Genomic DNA, 20280 nt, shown 5'->3' on the forward strand with positions numbered 1-20280 from the left:
GGTATGTGCTACCATACCTGGCCTCTTTAAATTTTCTTAATAAATTAATTTTCTATTATTATGAGTTTATTCCTGGCATGTGTTTGTGTGTGTGTGCATGTGTATAGGTCAGAGCACAACTTGGAGGAGTCTGTTCTCTCTTTTCATGTCTATATGGACTTGAAGGATAGAACTCAGGTTGCTCCCATGGTGTAGTTAGGGCCTCTACCCACTGAGCCATCTCACGAGGTCAGGCCCCCTTCCGGAATGGGAGTGATCTGTGTCCTGAGGACGTATGTATTGTCCCCCAGGTCTTCTAGATTTTCTTCATGTTTTATTCAGCTTTGTTCCTTTGTTCTCTTTTTGTGACAGGGTCTTTTGATGTAGCCCTGCTTGGCCTTGGACTCTAGCAATCCTTCTGCCTCACCTTCCGAGGGTTGGGACTCCAGGTGTTCCTGCTGTTTGGGTTTGGCATCTCTGCTAGTGTCTTTATGTTCACTGATGTGTCTGTCCCCAGCTTTTTAGCTGAGTGCGTATAGTGGACTTACAAAATTTCAGTTTAGTTCGTTTTCATTCTAGCTTTCTCTATTATTATTGTTTTTATTTTGTCCTTTAGTTTCCATTTCTGTGTTAAGAGTTCCTCACAGTTCATTCAGTACATCATATTTTCCTCCAAATTTTGAGTTTGGTTTTAATAACTGCTTTAAAGATTTTGCCTCTTAACCCACCATCTGGAACTACTCACAACCCATTTCTGTGGGCGGCTCTTCCCCTGAGTACAGCACAGTTCAGTGTGTCACGGTGCATGCAGTAACTCTGGTGGAAAATCGGGCCTTGTAGAAAATACACGATGGCAACTCTAGATTGTGTTATGTTCTTCTGAGGATCATTACATTTTGGGTTGAGCAGGAGATCACCCTTGTGCTGTACGACAGCCCAGAGCCATTGTTCTATGGCATCGTATCCTGGCATTTCACCCGGCTCCTTGGGGGTTCACCTGTTTCTATGTCATTTGGTGGCTAGCTGAGTATTCAGCTGTGAGAGAAGTCAGTCTCAGATTTTCTTGTTTCTAAGTTGTGCCCCGCCCCCTGCTTTTTGATAGTTTTGACCTCTATCTTTGATATTTTAAGCCTAGAAGATTTAATTTTTTAGAGTCGGGAGACAGCTCAGTTGATAAAGTATCTGCCATGCACACGTGACTCTCAGTCTCCAGAACCCTCATATAAGCCAGAGGGCATAAACCTCTGTAACCCTAATGCAGGGAGTAGTTGGGAGGGGGGGGAAGACTTGAGACTCTCCAGAGCTCATTGGCTAGCCAGTCTATCCAATCAATGAGAGCCAGGTTCAATGAGAGCCTTTGCTTCCAAAGATAATATGAAGATGGTTCAGTGTGTAAAGGTGCCTGCTGCCAAGCCTGAGATCTTGAGTTTGATCCCGGGACTCCCACACGTTATTTCCTGACCTCTACATATGTGCTGTGGTCACCTGGTCAAACACACACACACACACACACACACACACACACACACACACATGCACACACATAAATAAATTAATGTATATTTCTTTTTTTAAAAAAAAATTATTTATTTATTATGTATACAATATTCTGCCTGTGTGTATGCCTGCAGGCCAGAAGAGGGCACCAGACCTCATTATAGATGGTTGTGAGCCACCATGTGGTTGCTGGGAATTGAACTCAGGACCTTTGGAAGAGCAGGCAATACTCTTACCCTCTGAGCCATCTCTCCAGCCCTGTATATTTCTTTTTGTGGTTTTTTGAGACAGTGTTTCTCTGTGTAGTCCTGGCTGCCCTGGGATTTTCTTTGTAGACAGGTTGGCCTGGAATTTGCAGAGATTCACCAGTGTGTGCCTCCCAAGTGCTGGGATTAAAGGCGTGCACCATAAAAGCCCGGCTTAAATGTACTTTTCTTAAAGGTGGAGAGCAATAGAGAAAGATATCCAGTGTACCCTCTGCTTTCTCTCTCTCTCTCTCTCTCTCTCTCTCTCTCTCTCTCTCTCTCTCACACACACACACACACACACACACACACATTAACAATAATACAAGTAAATGCAAGGTGATTTGTGNGTTTCTCTGTAGCTTTGGGGCCTGTTCCAGAATTTACTCTGTAGACCAGGCTGGCCTTGAACTCACAGAGATCTGCCTGCCTCTGTCTCCCGAGTGCTTGGATTAAAGGTGTGCGCCACCACCATCTAGTAATAGATATGTTTTTTTAAAGATTCCATTGTTTTGCCACAAGACTTGCTCACAGATGGAATCTATACTTGGCTTAGATGCAGACTGGTCCACTATCCAGGATCAGATTTCTTCTTGGCCCCTGTCCATTTTCCCACTAGGTCCTTTAGGGTCTCCACACCATCTGCATGGCTTAGCTTCTGATGAGGGATCTGAGTAGTTTATGCTCACATTTGTAATTCTTCCATGATTTTGCTGATGCCCGCGTTTTCCCTGCAGGTTCCGTCTGCATTTTCAGCCTTGACCTCTGCTCCCTGGCTCTGTCAGTGGCTGAGACAATGACTTCCCTCCTATGTCCACAACCGTGTCTGTGAGCATTGGGCATTGCTCGCGGGCCAGGAAGATAGCAACTCAAAAGTCTTACTACTTACTCTGGTGACTTTGAGATTAATTTTTTTGCCCTTGCTTCTGATTGTTTTTAGATTCTCTCCAAGTTCTTCATAGTCTTTATTTTTGTTATTATGTTTTTATTTTTTAGTTTTCCTGTATTTTATAGTTATATCTTTCATGATCATTTGAGTTGCCCGTCATTTCTGAAAATTCTGCCCATTAGACTCAGAAGTCCGTTTTGTTTCTGTTTTTTCCACTGAAGCCCGAGTTAGTTCCTTTCTGAGTTAAATCTGTTTTGTTTTGTGATGACCTCTGTGTTCTTCAAAATTAAGTCTTTTTATGAAAAATGTGTTTGATCACTGTAAAGATATTGAGCATGGCGCAGTAGCTCACCCCTGTAATCCTTTCACTTGGGTGGCTGAGGAAGAACAATCAGGAGTTCAAGGGCAGCCTGAGCTATGGTCAGTTTGGAATAGAATGTGATGCTACTTCAAAGATAAAAAAGAAGGAAGGAAGGAAGGAAGGAAGGAAGGAAGGAAGGAAGGAAGGAAGGAAGGAAGGGAGGGAGGGAGGGAGGGAGGGATGGGGGTAGAAAGAGACAAGGAGACAGAACAACGGATAGGATTTATGTATATCTGGGTAGTTCAGCTCCTGAAGTTCTTGTGTGTTAGTGGTGCCATTTTCCCATGATCATCTCTTTCTTTTCTAAGTAGTTTTTGGATTATGAGCTACCAATTAGATGTGCAGTAAACATGGAGCCCTGATTTGAGCCTGCAGAGTTTTCCGTCTGCCTTTGCTCAGTGTTCTTCAAAGGTCACAGGCCAATTTTTGTGTTAGTCTCTTAGGCTGAGAGTCCTGCATCAGGCAGATCATATATGCGTGTGTCCCCAGTCTTCTGGAGGACAAGATAGTGATCATAGCTCCAAGGAGAGCTTTTTTCCCCTGATGCCTGCAGAGATGCCTTAGGTCTAGGCTGATAGCGTATTTCTCTAGCCCTTCCATCACCGACTACAGTATAGCTCTTTAAGATTTTGTCATAGTGTTCTATAATGGCAGGGGAAAAGGCAGGTCTTCAGAGTCTTTGTCAAGAGGCACAAATCCCATCCATGAGGACAATGCCCTCATAACGCAGTCACCCTTCAACACTGTAGCATTGGTGAGGAGGCTTCAGCATAGTGCTTTGGGTGGCCCACAAGCAGACAAGTGTCATCTCTTCAGACACAGTTCCAAGTTCATCCTCTGGGAAGCTTTCTCTCGCTCCCCTGGACAGAACTCTTCCTCCTACCTGTGTTCCTGTAGCATCCTGCACACATTTCTGCCAGCATCCCCACGCAACATTCTAATGACACGTGTGTATATCACACTCTCCAGCAGTGTGAACACCTCAATAGTGTTTTCTGTTTGATTCTTCAGGGTCTGTTAATATCCTTCCTCCATAGCAGGGACTGTTGTATTGTTTGATTGTCAAGCAGGCTGGTCTCCATCCTGTTACTGAATGGATCAAGATCAATTCTTAGTGGTCATGATAAAGAATCTGCCATATTTTTTTTACAGGAACCGGGGAATCAGAAATACTCTCCACTCAATCCTTAGCAGATTGTTTTGCTGTCCCTGGGGCTCACCATGTGACCTAGAGATAGGATAGTTTCTTCAGTGTATTCCAAGCTGTTGTGTTTTCCTCCTCCAGTCTGTGAGAAAGGCTTGTGGTTCTCTGTCTTCTTACCCGGATAAAGATGTCTCTGTCCATTCAGTTCCTTGCCCAACTCTGGAGCTAGTGCCATCTCTGAAGACATTCCCAGCTGCCTCTTCTCTTCCTTCTTGCAAAGAATGTGGGTTTCGATGTGTGACTATTTTCAAACTGCTTTGTTTCTTTTTGGATTGGTTGATAATAAAGCCCCCAAACTTGAACAGAAGCACCCAGTGCAGACTATCTGGAGTCCTAGCAGGAAGAAGCCAGTGCCGCCATGTTTTCACTTCCACTTCTTCCTGTTCCAGCTGTCACTCATGGCCGTGGAGAAAACTTTGTCTCCGTTTTGTGTGAAAGGGAATTTGTTATGAACCAAAAGCATTTTCCTGTACTCCACCTGCTGGATATAATGAACAAAAGCCTCAGTAGAAGATCTAAATATTTAGCAAATGTAACCTCAGCCTCCAAACTTTCAAGCCTGGAATACATTTCACAGACTCTCGGATTTGAACCCAGGCCAGATACACGCATACGGATCCTGATTATTTGTGTTCTTTGGCAGGCAGTCTAGAGATGTGTTACAGCTCAGCCGTGTGCACAGTTCTTTACAGATGTTGCTCTGCCTCAACTCTCTTCTCTCTCTCTCTCCCTGGACAGTCTCGTTCATGCCATGCTCCCCACCCCTGCCTGGTTTTGACACTCGAGTCTCACTGCTAGTGTGTTCTCTCTGCCACAGGGACTTGGCCCGGCTGCTGCCTCTGTCTGGAATGTGCTTTACAGGCCTTGCTCATACTTCTTCATCTGGGTCAGATTCTGCTCTGCCTTCGATGTCAGCCTACTTCCTCAAGACATCTCTTGAGTAAGTTGAAACCCACTGTTTTATGGCCCGAGAATGTTGGATATATTTCTCTGTGTGAGCTTTTGTACAAAGTTCATCCTGAAGCAGACTGTCTATGTGGGACAGACTGTCTATGTGGGACACATGATACACAGATGTTCCTTTTATTGTTAGCTATATATTTATTTTAATGTGTACTTTTATTTCATATTTTAAAATATGAACTCCTCACTTTCCCCCTCCCTTTCTGTTTTCCAGCTCCTCCCAGGTATCCTTTCTTCAACCCCTCCCATCCTTCTCAAACTGATAGCCTCTCTTTCTTTGATTGCTGCATACATATGTATATATAGCCACAAATATATATGTATATACACAAATATATATGTATATACACACACATATATGTGTGTGCTGAGTTAGTTTCTGTTGGTGGTATATATATACATACATACACACACACACACACACACACATATATATATGTGTGTGTATATATGATTTCAAGGCTGACCACACTGCATTGGACAACCAACAAGGGGACTCTTCCCTGGGAGTGGCTTCTCTCAGCAGTCCATAGTCCCCTGCTGTTCTTTGTCTAAAGGGTAGGACCCTGTGAAAATTTCCCCCTCCCTCGTTAGCATGTCTATTGATATTGCCACTTTTGCAGTCTTGTTTATGCACCGTTTCTTTTTTTTAATTAATTAATTTATTTATTAAAGATTTCTGCCTCCTCCCGTCACCGCCTCCCATTTCCCTCCCCCTCCCCCAATCAGGTCTCCCTCCCTCATCAGCCCAAAGAGCAGTGAGGGTTCCCTGCCCTGTGGGAAGTCCAAGGACCTACCACCTCCTTCCAGGTCTAGTAAAGTGAGCATCCAAACTGCCTAGGCTTCCACAAAGCCAGTATGTGCAGTAGGATCAAAACCCAGTTCCATTGTTTTTGAAGAGCGGCTGTTTCGTGGCAGATTTCCTGCTGTTCTGGCTCTTACACTCTTTCTGCCTCCTCTTCCTTGATGTTCCTGGAACCGTCAATGCAGAGCTGTGATGTAGATGTATCTCTTGGGGATGGACTCCCCATGATCTCGGCATTGTGTCCAGCTGTGGTTTTCAGGTTGCTGGAAGGAGAGGCCTCTTTGATGAGGCTTGGTAGCTACAGTCACCCAGCAAAGGTGGCTCATTCACGAAGAGAGCTTAAGGGCTGTGGGTCTCTTAATGGATGCTTTTAAAAATGTGCACAGTCTACTGGCAATTAATAACCCTTTGTGAACATGGTAGGTTATCTTACTATGGCCCTGCAGTAGATACAACTGAATCTATCTTAAATAATAAATTTATAATAAATAGATAAATTGCCTGAGTTAGAGGTCCCACCCTCAGATAAAGGGCTAATGTGGCAAACAAGCCTTTGAGAAGCAGTATGGAAATGGCCAAGATTTGGAGAATGATGTACTTACAATAAGCTCTAGCAAAGAACTTTATGGTGCACCACTGTCATCTCCAGGCTTGATATATAATTAAGAGTTATTAAGAAGTATGGTGTTGACTCCAGGCAGTGGTGGTACATACCTTTAATCCCAGCATTGGGAGGCAGAGGCAGGTGGATCTCTGTGAGTTTGAGACCAGCCTGGTCTACAGAGTGAGTTCCAGGACAACCAAGGCTACACAGAGAAACCCTGTCTAGAAAAACAAACAACAAACCAACAAACAAAAAATAAAAAACTAAAAAAAAATGAAGTATAGTGTACGTCTATAATCGCAGCACTTGAGAGGTAGAGAAGAAGGGAGTGTAAAGTCTAGACCGGACCACACAACAAGACCCTGTCTTGAAAAAAATGTTGAAAGGCTGCACAAGTGATTAAGTGACCAACTTAACCGGTGTGCCCCCTCCTGGGATGATGTCAAGCCAGTGACAGGCCAGGGAGTGGGAAGGCTGAGGTTTTCTTGTGGCTCCCCTCTATGGACTACACATATCAGAGGCAGGATGGAACCTTGTAAGCAGAGCTTGTACCTGTAAGCAGATGCCAACCATCTCAGAGTCACAGGGCTATAGGTGCTCACTCATAAGTGGCTCTTAGACATAAACCAGAAAAAGAAAAAAAACAGCTTACAATCACAACTCCAGAGAACCTAGAGGACCCCAAGAAAAGCATACATGGATCTAATCTACATGGGAAGTAGAAAAAGAGAAGATCTCTTGAGTAAATTGAGAACTGGTGGATCATGGGAGAGGGTAGAAAGGAAGAAGGGAAGAAGGGAGGGAAACGGAAAAAATATATAATTTAATAAAAACAATAAAAAATCCATTCAAAATGTATGAGGAGTCATATGGTCAGAACAAAAATGAAAACAAAAAAACAAACAAAGCAGCACCCTTGGATTCAGTGTACCATGGATTAAGTACAAGTGACTTTCCCAAAGTTACAAAGTCAGTTAATAGAGGAACCAGATTTCATGTCTGGTAGTCAGTTTCAAAAAAAGTCTTCTTCAATCTATTTTGATCTAGGCTGATTTAAAATTTTTAGATTGGTTTCTATTTTGTTGCTGTGTAATGAGTGTTTCTCCTGCATGCATGTGTCTCAGTCCCTTTTCGTTCGTTGTATAAGACACTGTGATCACGGCAACTTACAGAGGGAAGGTTTATCTGGGGCTTATGGTTCTGGGAGGACAGGAGTCTGTGACCAGTGTCTTAGTCAGGGTTTCTATGAATGTGAAGAGAGGCCATGACCACAGCAACTCTTACAAAGGAAAGCATTTCATTGAGGTGGCTTGCTTACAGTTCAGACACTCAGTTCATTATTGCCATGGCAGGGAGCATGGTGGTGTGAGGCAGACTTGGTGCAGGCTACATCTTGGTCAGAAAGTAACAGGGAATGGACTGTCTGTCACACTGAGTGAAGCCTGAGCGAAAGAGATCTCAAAGCCTGCCAAAACGGGGACCACATCCTCTAACAAGGCCACACCCACTTCAACAAGGCCACACCTCCTAATAGTGCCACTCCCTTTGGGATTATGGGGGCAATTACATTGAAACGACCATAATAGTCAAACATATAAACTCATGGTGCCGTTCTCAAACCACCATAGTAGATCATTGGATTTGCGGGAACTGGAGTTACAGACAGTTGTTAGCTACCATGTGGGCGCTGGGAATCAAACCTGGATCTTCTGCAAAAGTAACAAGTGCTCTTAACAGCTGAACCATCTCTGCAGCGCCAAGGTTATTTAAACTAGGTGATAACTAACCCCCCGAAGAAGTTCTTCTGAGATGATTAGAGAATTAGTAACTTTTGTTATTTTGATTATTTTTGAAACATGGTCTTACTATGTAGTCTTGAGCTCATAATACTCCTGCCTCAGCACCCACCAAGTACTGGGACTATGGGTGTTCACCATTGTGCCCACCTGCCAGTAACATTCTTTAATTTGAAGGAATCCAAAAATATCAACACTTTGATAAAGATTTTCTCCAGCACCATGTTTTCTCGGAGGGAGGACCATACTTTTTTTTTTTTTTAATCTTCAAACCCTGTAGGTCTGGCACAGTGTAGGAGCTATGATTATCTATGATTATGCCTTGTCCATTTATGACCTGTCTGCTCCCAATCCCCACTGTCTTTGCTTTGGGACACTGGAGCAGGTATGCAAACATTTCTCCTCCACCAGTGTTGTGAGAGTTGCCAGTAGAGGGCGCTGGAGGGACACTGTTGGAGAAGGGCTTTTGTTGTGGCTCCTGGGGCTTCCCCACTTGCTGGGGCAGTGTCTATGGAGACCTGGTGGTGCACAATCTCTGTTAATACTGTCTAGAAAGTTGCATCTGCAGAGCTTCACCAGCATTCCGATCGGAAGCTTCCTAAAGCGCCATCCAGTGGGCTACAGACGCATGCTCCCAGTACAGCCCGCATCTCTTCATTGAGGGGGCACGAGTTTCAAGTTTATTGCTTCCTCTCTTCAGCCCTGGGAATAGCAGCTGCTCCTTGCACCTGTCTTTGCAGTGATCCTTAGATCTCAAAGGATCTCTTTCCTCCCTTAGCCATTAAGACCTCCCTGTTCACATTATCGATGTGAATCCTGTCTCCTGCTTTAATGCTGACTCATAGACAGCAAATGATTAATAAATGGATGTGTTAGCGCACCATCAGGGGTAGATGCTTCTACTTCCTGTTCCTGCTTTTGAGGATGGCACCCCCAGAGGTCCAAGTGTCACGCATGTTGTCAAGCAATCTTAAACTCTGTCTCTCTTTGACTCAATTAAATGTTGGGGACAGTCTGGTAGTGCAGGACAGCCTGGTAGCATTTCCCTCTCGCTTGCCCTCCCTTCAGAGCCTTCCTGGAGCACCTGTGGTGTCAGAGAAAGCCTGGTCCGTGTTAAAGCCCGCGCCATTGTCCAGCTCTCAATGCAGTTGTCCTGTTTGAGAGCGTCATAGAGTTTCCTGTTCATTTCCACAGGGGACAGCCAGATGCTCAGCTGGTGTCCCCAGGCTCTCAGAGTCCTGACTTTCCACCTCATACAGAAGAAGCTCGTCTGCGAAAACATTCCTTTTACCTGCTTCAGAGAAGAAAGCATTTTGATTAAGACACGTGGGTAAGAGGATCTAATGTCTTGTGCTTATGTAACTCTGGGCCAGATAGTACACAGTGTTTCACTATGGCAGGAAAATGTAAAATGTGAAAACCACAATGAAGTCCACTCCTGCGCACATTGCCTTTCTACACCCACATCCTCAAACACTTGCACCAAGTGAATGAGCTTCTTAGACTGAATGGAGTTCCCAGCAGGGAGGTCCCTACCCTTTGCTAAGGCTAGGGCAGGGTGAGGTTTTGCTTGTTTATGTCATAAAGTGGACACAGGCGTTTAGCTGCTGCTTCTGTAAATTTAGCCCGTGTGGTGCAATGGGGTAGGAGGAGGAAGTGATTTGGAAAATACCTCCTCCCCACATCACAGACATTCAAGCCCCATCGGAAGACCCCCAAATTAGGTCCTGTAGTATGTGCTTGGGTGAAGCAAACCCCTGTCTGGCTTCGGGTGGTGTGTGACCTCATTTCCTGTTTTAATAACCACGGTGTAAAGCTAACAGCGTAAGATGTCATGGTCACGATGTCAGCTGCAAAGTGGAACCGATGTTCGGCGAGATTCCAGCAGTCCTAGCACAGGGCCCCCAAAGTTTGAGGGGATGTTAGTAGAGTCGGTATGACTGCCTGATGTCACATCCCTGCGCCTCCAGCTCTGGCTGAAAGTTAGAGTGAGTTTTATGTGCAATGGCAAAAGGAAATTCTTTCTGGGGAGCAAAGGACAGGTTTGCGAGGGGGATTATGTCATTTTACTGGTTGTGAAAGAAATTACCCCTAGTGCTTTTGGGATGGAGAATATGTAGTTTCACGGTTCATTTGGGCTTCAGTCGCCCTATAGTGTCATGATGGTCCCTAACAACTTTTGTGGGCTGGGGACATAACTCAGCAGTTCAAGCGTTCACAGTGCCAGTGTGAATGGAGTTTGAATCCCCAGAACATACACAGATGCCACATGAGTATGATGGTCTGCGTGCAATAATTCCAGCTTTGGAAGGTAAAGACAGGGTATCCCCAGAATAAGCTAGCTAGTAGGACTAGCTGCATCGGTGAGTTCTGAGTCGATTGAGAGACCTTGTCTGAATAACTAAGGTACAGTAGTGTTGGGGGATGATTTCCAACAACAGCCTTGTGCCTTTATGTGTATGTCACACACATGTGAATGCAGTACCCTCACCTCAGGGATGCCTATACACACCCAAAACATCCATACACACGTGCCCCCCACACATAAACATACGAGCATGGAAAAAGAAAAAAAAACTTAATTTGTGAAAAGTAGAAAGACACCATTTTGCTGTTGTTGAATGGACGGACCACTGTTACTATGGTAGCCAATATGACAAGAATGTCCCTGTGCCGTGGGCCTGAGTCCTCTCCCTAGCCCTTCAGCAAACAGGAATTCCATCATATAAGCATTGAAAGTGATGACGATGACATCATTTCTGTTTTGCTCTTTGTGGTTAAGGGCACCCCTAAGGGGCAATCTCAGCTCTTTTAACCCCTCAAGCATTTAAAAGGCAGAGAAGTCACCTTCTAAAAGTTGGCTCATCAAAAATGCAAATTTCAAACTTCGTTTACAGGCTGTACTGGGGCAGCAGAGGTGTTTGCCTCAGTACTGAGTCATGGTGGTAAGGTTTTGTGTGTGTGTGTGTGTGTGTGTGTGTGTGTGTGTGTGTGTGTGTCTTAGGTAGATAAGAGGTGAGAAGATCATTTCCAGAAGCTGCTACTCAAAGGCCCTAGGTATAACCTTTTCTCCACTCAGCTCATTTTATGCATTTCATAGAAGTAATAATGAACTAGGACTCTGTGGCCAACAAAGATCAGAGAGATAAAGACTGTGAGAGTCAGGGAGGGAGTGACCCTAATAGCCAAAGGGTGAGAATTCTCCAGGGAGAGGAAGCAGACCTGAGTCTCCTGGATTCCCAGCAGGACCTGCCCCGGAGGCTGCAGCGGATGCTCGGGGCATCTCATCATTTCGTTCATTTTGCATTGCTCATGGCTCAGAGAACTCAGCAAGCTTCGGAACAGATGGTGCCTGTATCACAGGATGTCCTCTTGTCCTATTTATTCGAGAATGAACCACGTCTCTGTAAACACTACAGTCGTGGCGCAGAATCGTAATTGGGCCTCTTCGTCTCTGGAAAGGAGACCGGTTGCTTTAAGCTAGCAGTTTTCAAACTGTGGCTGTGGCCCATTAAAGCTGTGGTCTGGAATCGAGCTAGGCTTGACCTTTTAGTTCACAGAAAGAACACAACATACCCCATACTTTTTGTGAAATTGTGTTTCAGCCTGGTGTATATGTAAGGGGTAAGGTTTTCTATGTTCTGGGTTATAATGGTGAGGGGTGGGGGTACTCCAAAACTCTGAAGTACCACTTAAAGACAACTTACAATATTATTATTATTGTTACTATTTATTGTTATTTGGGGGCACGCATGGTGTACTTGTGGAAGTCAAAGGACAGCCCTGTGGAGTGGATTCTTTCCTTCCACCTTTTCGTGAATCAAACTGGGGTCTCCAGGCTTGCTCAGCAGCACCTCAGCTGCTGAGTCACCTCCCAGGACTTCATGCAACATTAGAAAGAGAAGGAGGGTTGATTGTCACTGTAGCGTGAGTGCGGGCTGCCCATCTGTTTAGCTTCTGCTTTTTGTGGGGCAGGAGATTGAACCCAGGGCTTGCCGGGGAAGCTCGCTCTCCTCAGCTCTACTCCAGTTCTGCCCAGTTATTTTTCTAGGTGGTCCATGTACATGACAGAGTGTGTGTGTGTGTGTGTGTGTGTGTGAGAGAGAGAGAGAGAGAGAGAGAGAGAGAGAGAGAGAGAGAGAGAGAGAGAGNGAGAGAGAGAGAGAGAGAGAGAGAGAGAGAGAGAGAGAGAGGGAGAGAGAGAGATTAAAAGAGACAGCCATTGAGCGAGAACGTTAATTCTGCCGTATGCTAGGCAACAGAGTGCCTGTTCTTAATTCTCACATCACATCCTAAGACAAAGCCCTTTGACACTGACCGAAATTTTTGAGTAAATCCTTAATTTTTTCCAGTTCATAATATCTTAGCTTAAGTAGAAGCCTGTCAACTTGACAATAGCTGTATGATCTCGCGCAATGTGTACAAGGAAGAAAAAGTCCTTGAGTCGTTAAGTGTGCTTGTAAGTTTCTAGATGATTCCTCTTCCAAAGATATAGTAAATCCCTCATACTGCCTTGCTTCCAAACAAGGTGGGACTGTTTCTACTTTAGCTTTTCTCATTCGCCTTCAGCATCTCCTACTTAATAGTAGGATGACTGTAGAAAAAGACGCAGCTGACTCTCTGGAATGCCCGATGTCACCTCCGAGATGCCCAGTGTCCTTCCACAGAGATACGCTTAGAAACCCAAGACGTGTTACCCATTAACACAACATTTATTAGTATCTATAAGGTGCAGAGTGTGATACGGGGGGGGGGGGGCACAACATCAGGCGTCTTCATCAGAGCCTGCTCCGCAGCCAGGGACAGTGGTGACTTTAGGCAGTGTTCTGGGCAGAGCTGGGGACTTGGGCGCCACTGCCTTCAATGCAAAACAGGGGCCTCATCTTCAATGGCAGCTGATGGATCAGTTAGCTTTTCATCTGGACACACAGGCGGCCACTGGGGGAAACGGCCAGCTCCATTTCTAGGATGTTACTGTCAAACGCCCATATGCTCCTCATGCTTTGTAGGGAGCGTTGGATGCCTTGTCACCGTCAGCTTGGAACTGAGTGCATGTGAGAGGCACGTGACAAGCAGATGGCTTTGAGACTTAGTTATGGAAGAGAGTTGCACAACCGAACGTTCCCACGTTCAATGTTCCAAACAGCACAGGGACCAGCTTACTGCTCCCTTTCTGCAAGAACCGACAGCTCTTTTCCTGACTGGAAACTAGTCCACCCCTGTGAGGCAGACGCAAGGCTAACACCAAAAGTCCTGAGTTTACTTTGCCAAGCTTGTCCCCTATCACTTTGTTGGGGGTTATCTACCGTTCGGGATTCCTACGGCATACTATTGACTTTGATTCAGTAGGAATCTATGCAGTTCGGGTTTTTACTTGACTGGAGAAATTAATCAACAGCATCTCTCCTCATGAATAGATGCCCAGGGAGAGGATGCCAGACTGGCATGGTCCCCAGGGGCCACCATCCAATGCCTGACACACACCGGGCCTGTAGTGTCTATTGAGCAAACACATGGATGGTGGCTTGGTTGTTTGTTAAGGCCACAGGGCACAGCAGTGCTTTGAGCCTCTGAAGTCACAGACTCCATTTCATCAGTGTGCGGTGGTTTTCAGTTTGTCTTGGCCAATGTTATCCTTGGGTTTGGTTCATATAAGAAAAACTAACGACTAGTCTAAGTATCGTAGATTGCTTCTCTATACACTTTTCCTGGCCACATCTTCAAATCATCATACAAAGGCATGATAACCCATGTTTTATCATTCCCTGTGTGCCTGAGATTTACTAAAACAAAACAGAATTGTATTAGCCAAGTTATAGACTAAAAAAAAGGTCATGAATCATCTTATTATAAAAAAGCAAAACATTGTTATAATTATTATGAATCTCTTTTAAAGGCAGGGACTCTCTATATACCTACCCCTGGCTGTCCTGGGACTCGCTGTGTAGACCAGGCTGAACTGAGTCTTACAGAGGTCCACCAGCCACTGCCTCTTAAATTCTGGGATTAAAGGTGTGCACCACCACATTCGACAGAACATTAATATTTACCATGTTGTCAGATAACTCAGTTCAGCTCCTTCATCAGCACTTGGAACTCTCAGAGCTCCGTCATCTCTCTCCCATCCTAAATATGACCGTGTTGTTATAAGATTTTTTTTTTTTTTAGGGAAGAATTCCTGTAGATCCTTGTCAAACAAGTGAAAACTCTCATTGGTTTTAATCCACAGCCACCATATTGTTGCTTTAGATTAAAAAAATGTGTGCATGTCTGGGTGTGGGGTTTGTACTTGTGCATGCAGTAGCCCTGGAGGTCAGAAGAGGACATCAGGCCCCTGGAGTTGGAGTTAGAACCAAGTGTGAGCATGGGATGTGCGTGCTGGGAACGGAACTATTCTTTGTGGGAGCCGTATGCTCTTAACCGCTAAGCCACCTCTCCAGCCCCTAGATACCCGTCTTTAAACACAGTAGAAGACAAAGGAGAAAAGCCTCAGGCATAAAAGTAGTGTGTTAGATAATTAAGTAGCTTACGCCTCCTACACAGTTGTTATTAGTCTCTGGCTGAATGCGAATCCGTTTAATTCCTTCAAGCTACATAAAATGAGACGAAAATATACAGTCTCACAGTATGTTGAAATGGCGTGTGAAAGGCCTTCCCACGGCATCTGTGTCGTATGTCAGAGATGAATAGTGTTTCTGATTTGATGGCCACTTGGGCCAAGTTTGCTTTAAGAGGAGGCCTGCTTGGGGAAACAACGGTAACAGAAATGGTCTCTTGGGAAAGGCTTTTGGTGAGGTTTAACTTTTTTTTAATTATATTTTTTTTTTTTTTTTTGAGGTATGCTTTCTTTATGTCTTCTAAATGGGCATTTTATAGGCCCTGGGCCAAAGTGCCTTAAAACCATGCTTAACTATCATGGACATTGCCTGAATGTTCAGGGAGACCCAGGCGGTGGAAACAGATATGGGTGAGGTTCGAGGAACCTTTGTCTGAATAGCAGTTTCTGCTCTTGAAGCGTGGTGGGGAAGCCAACAACATCTACAGGACCTAGGAGCCCTCACCAGCCCTGTCAAATCAGCTTTCATATCTAAACCAAATCCTCAGGTGATCTGTATGCACGTACGATTTTGGGGGCATCATCCTGGGACCCCAAAGTTTCTAGGTGACCAAGCACACCATGCCATGGCTTTGCTTTCTCTTTCTCTCTCCTCGTGTTTAGAATCTCCCCATTTTAGAGGCTAGCATCCACAGCTGAAGGCACCCTTCTTTCCTCACCGCTCCTACACCTACTCTCTTAACCCTAGATCACTGTGCTTGCTGATATCAAGAAATCATTTCCGAGGCTCATCCCCTGACTGTAGAGGTTTCCTTGGTAACACCTACTGCTGGGATGAGTCGCCTTACACTATGCTGAGATCTCATGCTTCTAGGCTGTCCGCGGAAATGCCACTCCCTTTTGGTTTTAAGTGCCATCTGTGCGTGGGGAGGGGGTGTGGGAGGAGGATTTCTGTCTCCATCATAGAATTCCTCCAGTTTCACTATCGGTTTCTTTACTAATATTTGTGGGGTGCTGGTACGGGGAAGGGTAGACCTGTTAGGTGCCTGGGGTAGTCAAACCAGGGCTTTCTCAGTAGGGGGAAAGAGCATGGAACTGCTAAGGACCAACTTCTCATATCCCTCTGGAGGCTTCTCATGGCCCCATCTTTGCGTCCTGAGGTGCAGCTTGCGGCAGGTGCCCGGAGGCAACCGTAAATCAAAACCAAGACCTAGACTGACCAGCCAGTTGGCCCCATAGAAGCAACTTGGTCCTTCTGTTCCAAACTGTGCTGGCAGGGGAAGGGCTCAGCAGAAAAGTGAGCTGGCAATTTAGAAGCACTGCTTACGAATTCAGGCTTTGTGGGCTGGGGGTTAGCGCAGCCAATGGTCAAGGGAACATTTTAGGGTCAACCAAAATAGGGAGCACCCAGACAGATCCCACTAGTCAGAAGATACCGGCAGGGGGAGAAACAAGATTGCTTTCTGGCCATAGTGAGTCCGAGGACCGCGCTTGCAGCTCCCATTCTTCTTGAGGCCCACAAACCAGTTCTTCTCTGCGTGCTTCTTGGATGTGTAAGTGTTATAATGGTTTTCTTCCAGCCTTTCTAGGAACAGGCATTCCTCATCTGGTGTCTGCTAAAGGATAAAAACCAAGGGGAGGAGGACAGAACAATTAGCGAGTGGTTTAAAATAGGGTTCCCTTCCTCTCTTGTTCACCAGCTGTGTGACAATCTCAGATTCCTCCCCCCACACTGGTGATTTTCACTAAAAGGCTGGGATTTTTGTCTCAGTGTTGTTATGAACACAAATACTTGTGTAAAATGTGCTTTGCACATCCAAACACACAGAGGAGCTTCAGTGTGTTTCTGTTGCTCTCAGGCAGGCCTTGAGCTCCTGGTTCTCTTCTACCTGCCTTCCATGGGCATGCGCCACCATGACAGGACACTTAGAGAAAGAAAAAAATAATCTTACTTATTTCTGTTGTTTCTGAAAGGAACTATACTTCTTAATTTTAATAGAAATGGGTTAAATCAAGATGTGAGAGTTAGCCAATAGGAAGCTAGAGCAAATGGCCAGGCAGTGTTTAAATGAATCTAGTTTCTGTGTGATTATTTCTGGTGTAAGCTAGCAGGGTGGAGGGAATAAAGGGCCATGCTCCTCGTGCAACAGTTTGATATATTGCCAGAGAGTAAATGCAGGACCTTGTGTATTCTAGGCAAATGTTCTACCACAGAGTGATGTTCCCAACTCTAGACAACTGTTCACATTTCACAAAACTCCCCTATCTCCTCGTGCACATGTAGAATGTACAAGGCTCTACAGATATAGATTCATAACCTGTTAAGGTCATAGTTTCTTTTTTTGATTTTTTTTTTTTTTTGAGACAGGATTTCTCTGTTTTACAGTCCTGTCTGTGCTGGAATTTGCTTTGTAGACCAGGCTGGCCTCAAACTCACAGAAATCTCTCTGCCTCTGCCTTTTGAATGCTGGGATTAAAGACAGGTACCACCACCTTATCTGCTGTTTTAATATTGAGCAATAAACTGGTGAAAGTATATTCAATATCCCTACCAAGGAAAAGCGAAGTTAAAATATTATCAGTCATTTATTAGTTAGGATATCTTTCTGAGTATGACTTGAAGATATGTATCAAAATCCGAACCATCCTCTCTCCATGCCTCCCCTTCTCTTCCCTTTTCCAGTTCTGGGACTTGAACTTAAGTCCCCCCACATGCTAGGCAAGCCCCTCCTGCCCTAAAGCATGCATTATCATCTTTGGTGCAGCAATTTCCCTTCTAGGACTTTGCCATTAGGAAGCAGTTGAATGAATATAAAGTCCTATTTTGAGGGTGGATTTTGAAGTATTGGCTATCGTGGCAGTACAATGGAAGATGCCTATGGCAAGGTGATATTGGAGGGGATAAAGTTCCTTCCTCACAGTAAAATCCAGTGCGGCTTTGGCTTATTGAAATAGCCCAAGCGTGTTAATAATATGGTTATTTGGGAAAAGCCTATCAGCTGATATTTTACCTGCAATTATTCTATTAAGAGGGAAAGAAGTCAATGTTTCAAACTTCTATAGGAGCAGATTCTGGAATGCTCGTACTCAATTTGAATTTAAGGCAGCCATGTGGAAATTCTTATGCTATACACTGTCCTTTTAATGACCTGCCATATCAGACTGTGCCTTTTCCAAGTCATGATCCTCATGGACTCTCTTCAAGCACAGCTGAGTTCTGATTCCCTTGCCATGGTTTTGGTGTTCTATCAGATCATTCATTGTTCTTTATATGTGGACGTGTTTGTTTTATTAGGGTATGAGACCTACCAAATGGAGAGGTGAATCTTGCTAGCCTCTCTGGTCTTGTATTTCCCTTTAGACCCGGCTTTGCGGATGCTGGCTGCTCATTACCTCGCGAGTGGGTAAGCGGAATTCTTTTCTCTTCCTGCTTGGGTGGGAGCCAGATTTCTGCTAAGCAGAGTTTACCGCTGAGCGACATCCCAGCCCCAGTGCTTTTATTAGCAAGGAACTATGCAACAGGAAGTGTCCGGCTTCTTATTCATTTATAGTCTGGGGAAGTGACACCTGGCTGAGACATTGTGGACCCTTCTGGAACAAAACAGGCTATAAATATAGTATTTAATTGAATGACTCTGCCTCTGGAGGAACTTGGTCCAGACACTAGTACTAGGGCACATTGTGGAGACAGAAGGAAGGAGGTGGTTTTAGACTGTGTGGGTCATCATGACCCTGGAGTAGGATTACCCCATCACGGTCCTCAGTGGGTGTCGGGTGATGAAGGTGGGGTTGGTCCCAGACCCTACCTGCTGTTCTTTGTCACACTGGTGCAGCCGATGTGCAGAGTGGCTGAGTCATGGCTGAGGTGGTCAGCCATCTCAGAGCTGCTGCACCACGCAGCCAGGCTTTGTGTGTACTTACTATACATTTGGCACAGTGCTGGGTACATGGTCTTCAGCCCCTGATTCATGCCTATTGTTGTGGCTGTTTCTATTTTTATATTTAGCGTGCTTCCCCTGCCCCAATTACTTGAGTGACATACACACATTGTAGAAAATCTGGAAAATACAGGAAGCCATTAGTGTTTTATAAACCCACCCACCTACCAGCACTGTAGATAACTATATTAATACTTCTTTATACAGTGTTTCAAACTTAATTTTTCGAAACAAAACTATCTGTTCTACACAGACCACAAATAGGAATTGGAATGGATGAATACCTAAAATTTGCTCTGAGTATTAGAGAGTTTTCAGCTCTGTCAGACTGTTTCTTTGTCAATGTGGTATATGCAAAGATTCGTAGGTAGGACATGCTAAGGTCTTATTTGGGTGAATTCAGTGATGGCTATGGTTGATGTGGGAGAGGGATTTCTTTTTCTAGAGCCTTGAGAACACTGGCTTCAAGCAGTTCTCCCTCAACATTTATATTTAAGTAGAAAATATTAGAATAAGTGTCAAAATTAATTTCAGATAGAAAAAGCCTAAAACCTCGGCACACTCTCTAAGACATAGTGAGTAGGTGGGACTCACAAGCTGATCGTCTGTCTTAGAGGTGTCATCAGTACAGGGCCCCCCAGGTGCCAGAAGCTGGTGAGCAAGTTCCCAGTGCTGTCCCCTTGGACCTTGAGCCTGTGCAGGTACTGTCTGTTGCAATAGACGGGACTCACAGTGAACAAGCAGCTGGTTAGAATAGAAAATGTATGAGCTTCATCTGAGGGTCTAAGATGGAATGGTTGACTGATTTGGATTTGATGGGTGATTAGAAGAATTGCCTTAAAGTCCATTTCTTGGGCAGCAGTCACACCCAGCTCCAATCACCTGAACTGCCTTTTCCCATGACAGCGTTCCATCTTCTGCCCTCTAGTGGGCAGTGGGGTAGCTGCGCTGTGTCCACACCTAGCTGCTTTGGCAGTTTGATACCACTGAAAGTCAGCCCACACTAAACCTGCTTTCCAGACAGCCTTTTTTGTAGGCCCCATCTTCCCGAAAGGGAGGGATTTGGGCCACAAATTACAGGCAAGATTCTGATAAGTGCTCGGATACAGAGAAAGGATCACTGAATCCAAAGCATTGCAAGTTGACTTAACATTGTAGGTGACCTTGAAAAAAAATCTTCAAATTTTTATACAATTTAATGATTTAAGTGCTAAACTACTGCAATTTTGATTTTTTTTTTTTAAAAAAAAGCATTAAGAGACGGGAGAAGTAACAATACCCAGTAAACCTGACTTCAGTTTCCAGTCCCTACACTAAAAAAAAGTCAGGCTTGGTGCATGCATGTCCCAGCAGTGGGTATTGGAAAACAGGTGGACCCTGGCCTTTCTTTTCTTTTCTTTTCTTTTCTTTTCTTTTCTTTTCTTTTCTTTTCTTTTCTTTTCT

General features: G+C 44.7%; 2 protein-coding genes across 11 annotated transcripts in view; one reads left to right on the top strand and one right to left on the bottom strand.

Annotated features, from left to right (window-relative positions):
• The window catches only part of Arhgap26 (Rho GTPase activating protein 26), a 1368274-nt gene that overhangs the window by 807170 nt on the left and 540824 nt on the right, over positions 1–20280 (top strand). The gene's annotated exons all lie outside the window — the stretch shown is intronic.
• Positions 14461–20280, bottom strand: part of Fgf1 (fibroblast growth factor 1) — a 96437-nt gene continuing 90617 nt past the window's right edge. For 9 of the 10 annotated variants that reach the window (XM_050161551.1, XM_050161522.1, XM_050161513.1 and 6 more), the window contains one exon: positions 14461–16515. In XM_050161551.1, the coding sequence (XP_050017508.1) occupies positions 16321–16515 (195 nt within the window). In that variant the 3' untranslated portion in view covers positions 14461–16320. The remainder of the gene's footprint in view (positions 16516–20280) is intronic. The other variant, XM_050161565.1, reaches the window with a different exon arrangement.

The sequence above is a fragment of the Alexandromys fortis genome, unplaced genomic scaffold, assembly GCF_014885135.2.
Source record: "Alexandromys fortis isolate MF-2015 unplaced genomic scaffold, M_Fortis_MF-2015_v1.1 scaffold_17, whole genome shotgun sequence".
Taxonomy (NCBI): Eukaryota; Metazoa; Chordata; class Mammalia; order Rodentia; family Cricetidae; genus Alexandromys; species Alexandromys fortis.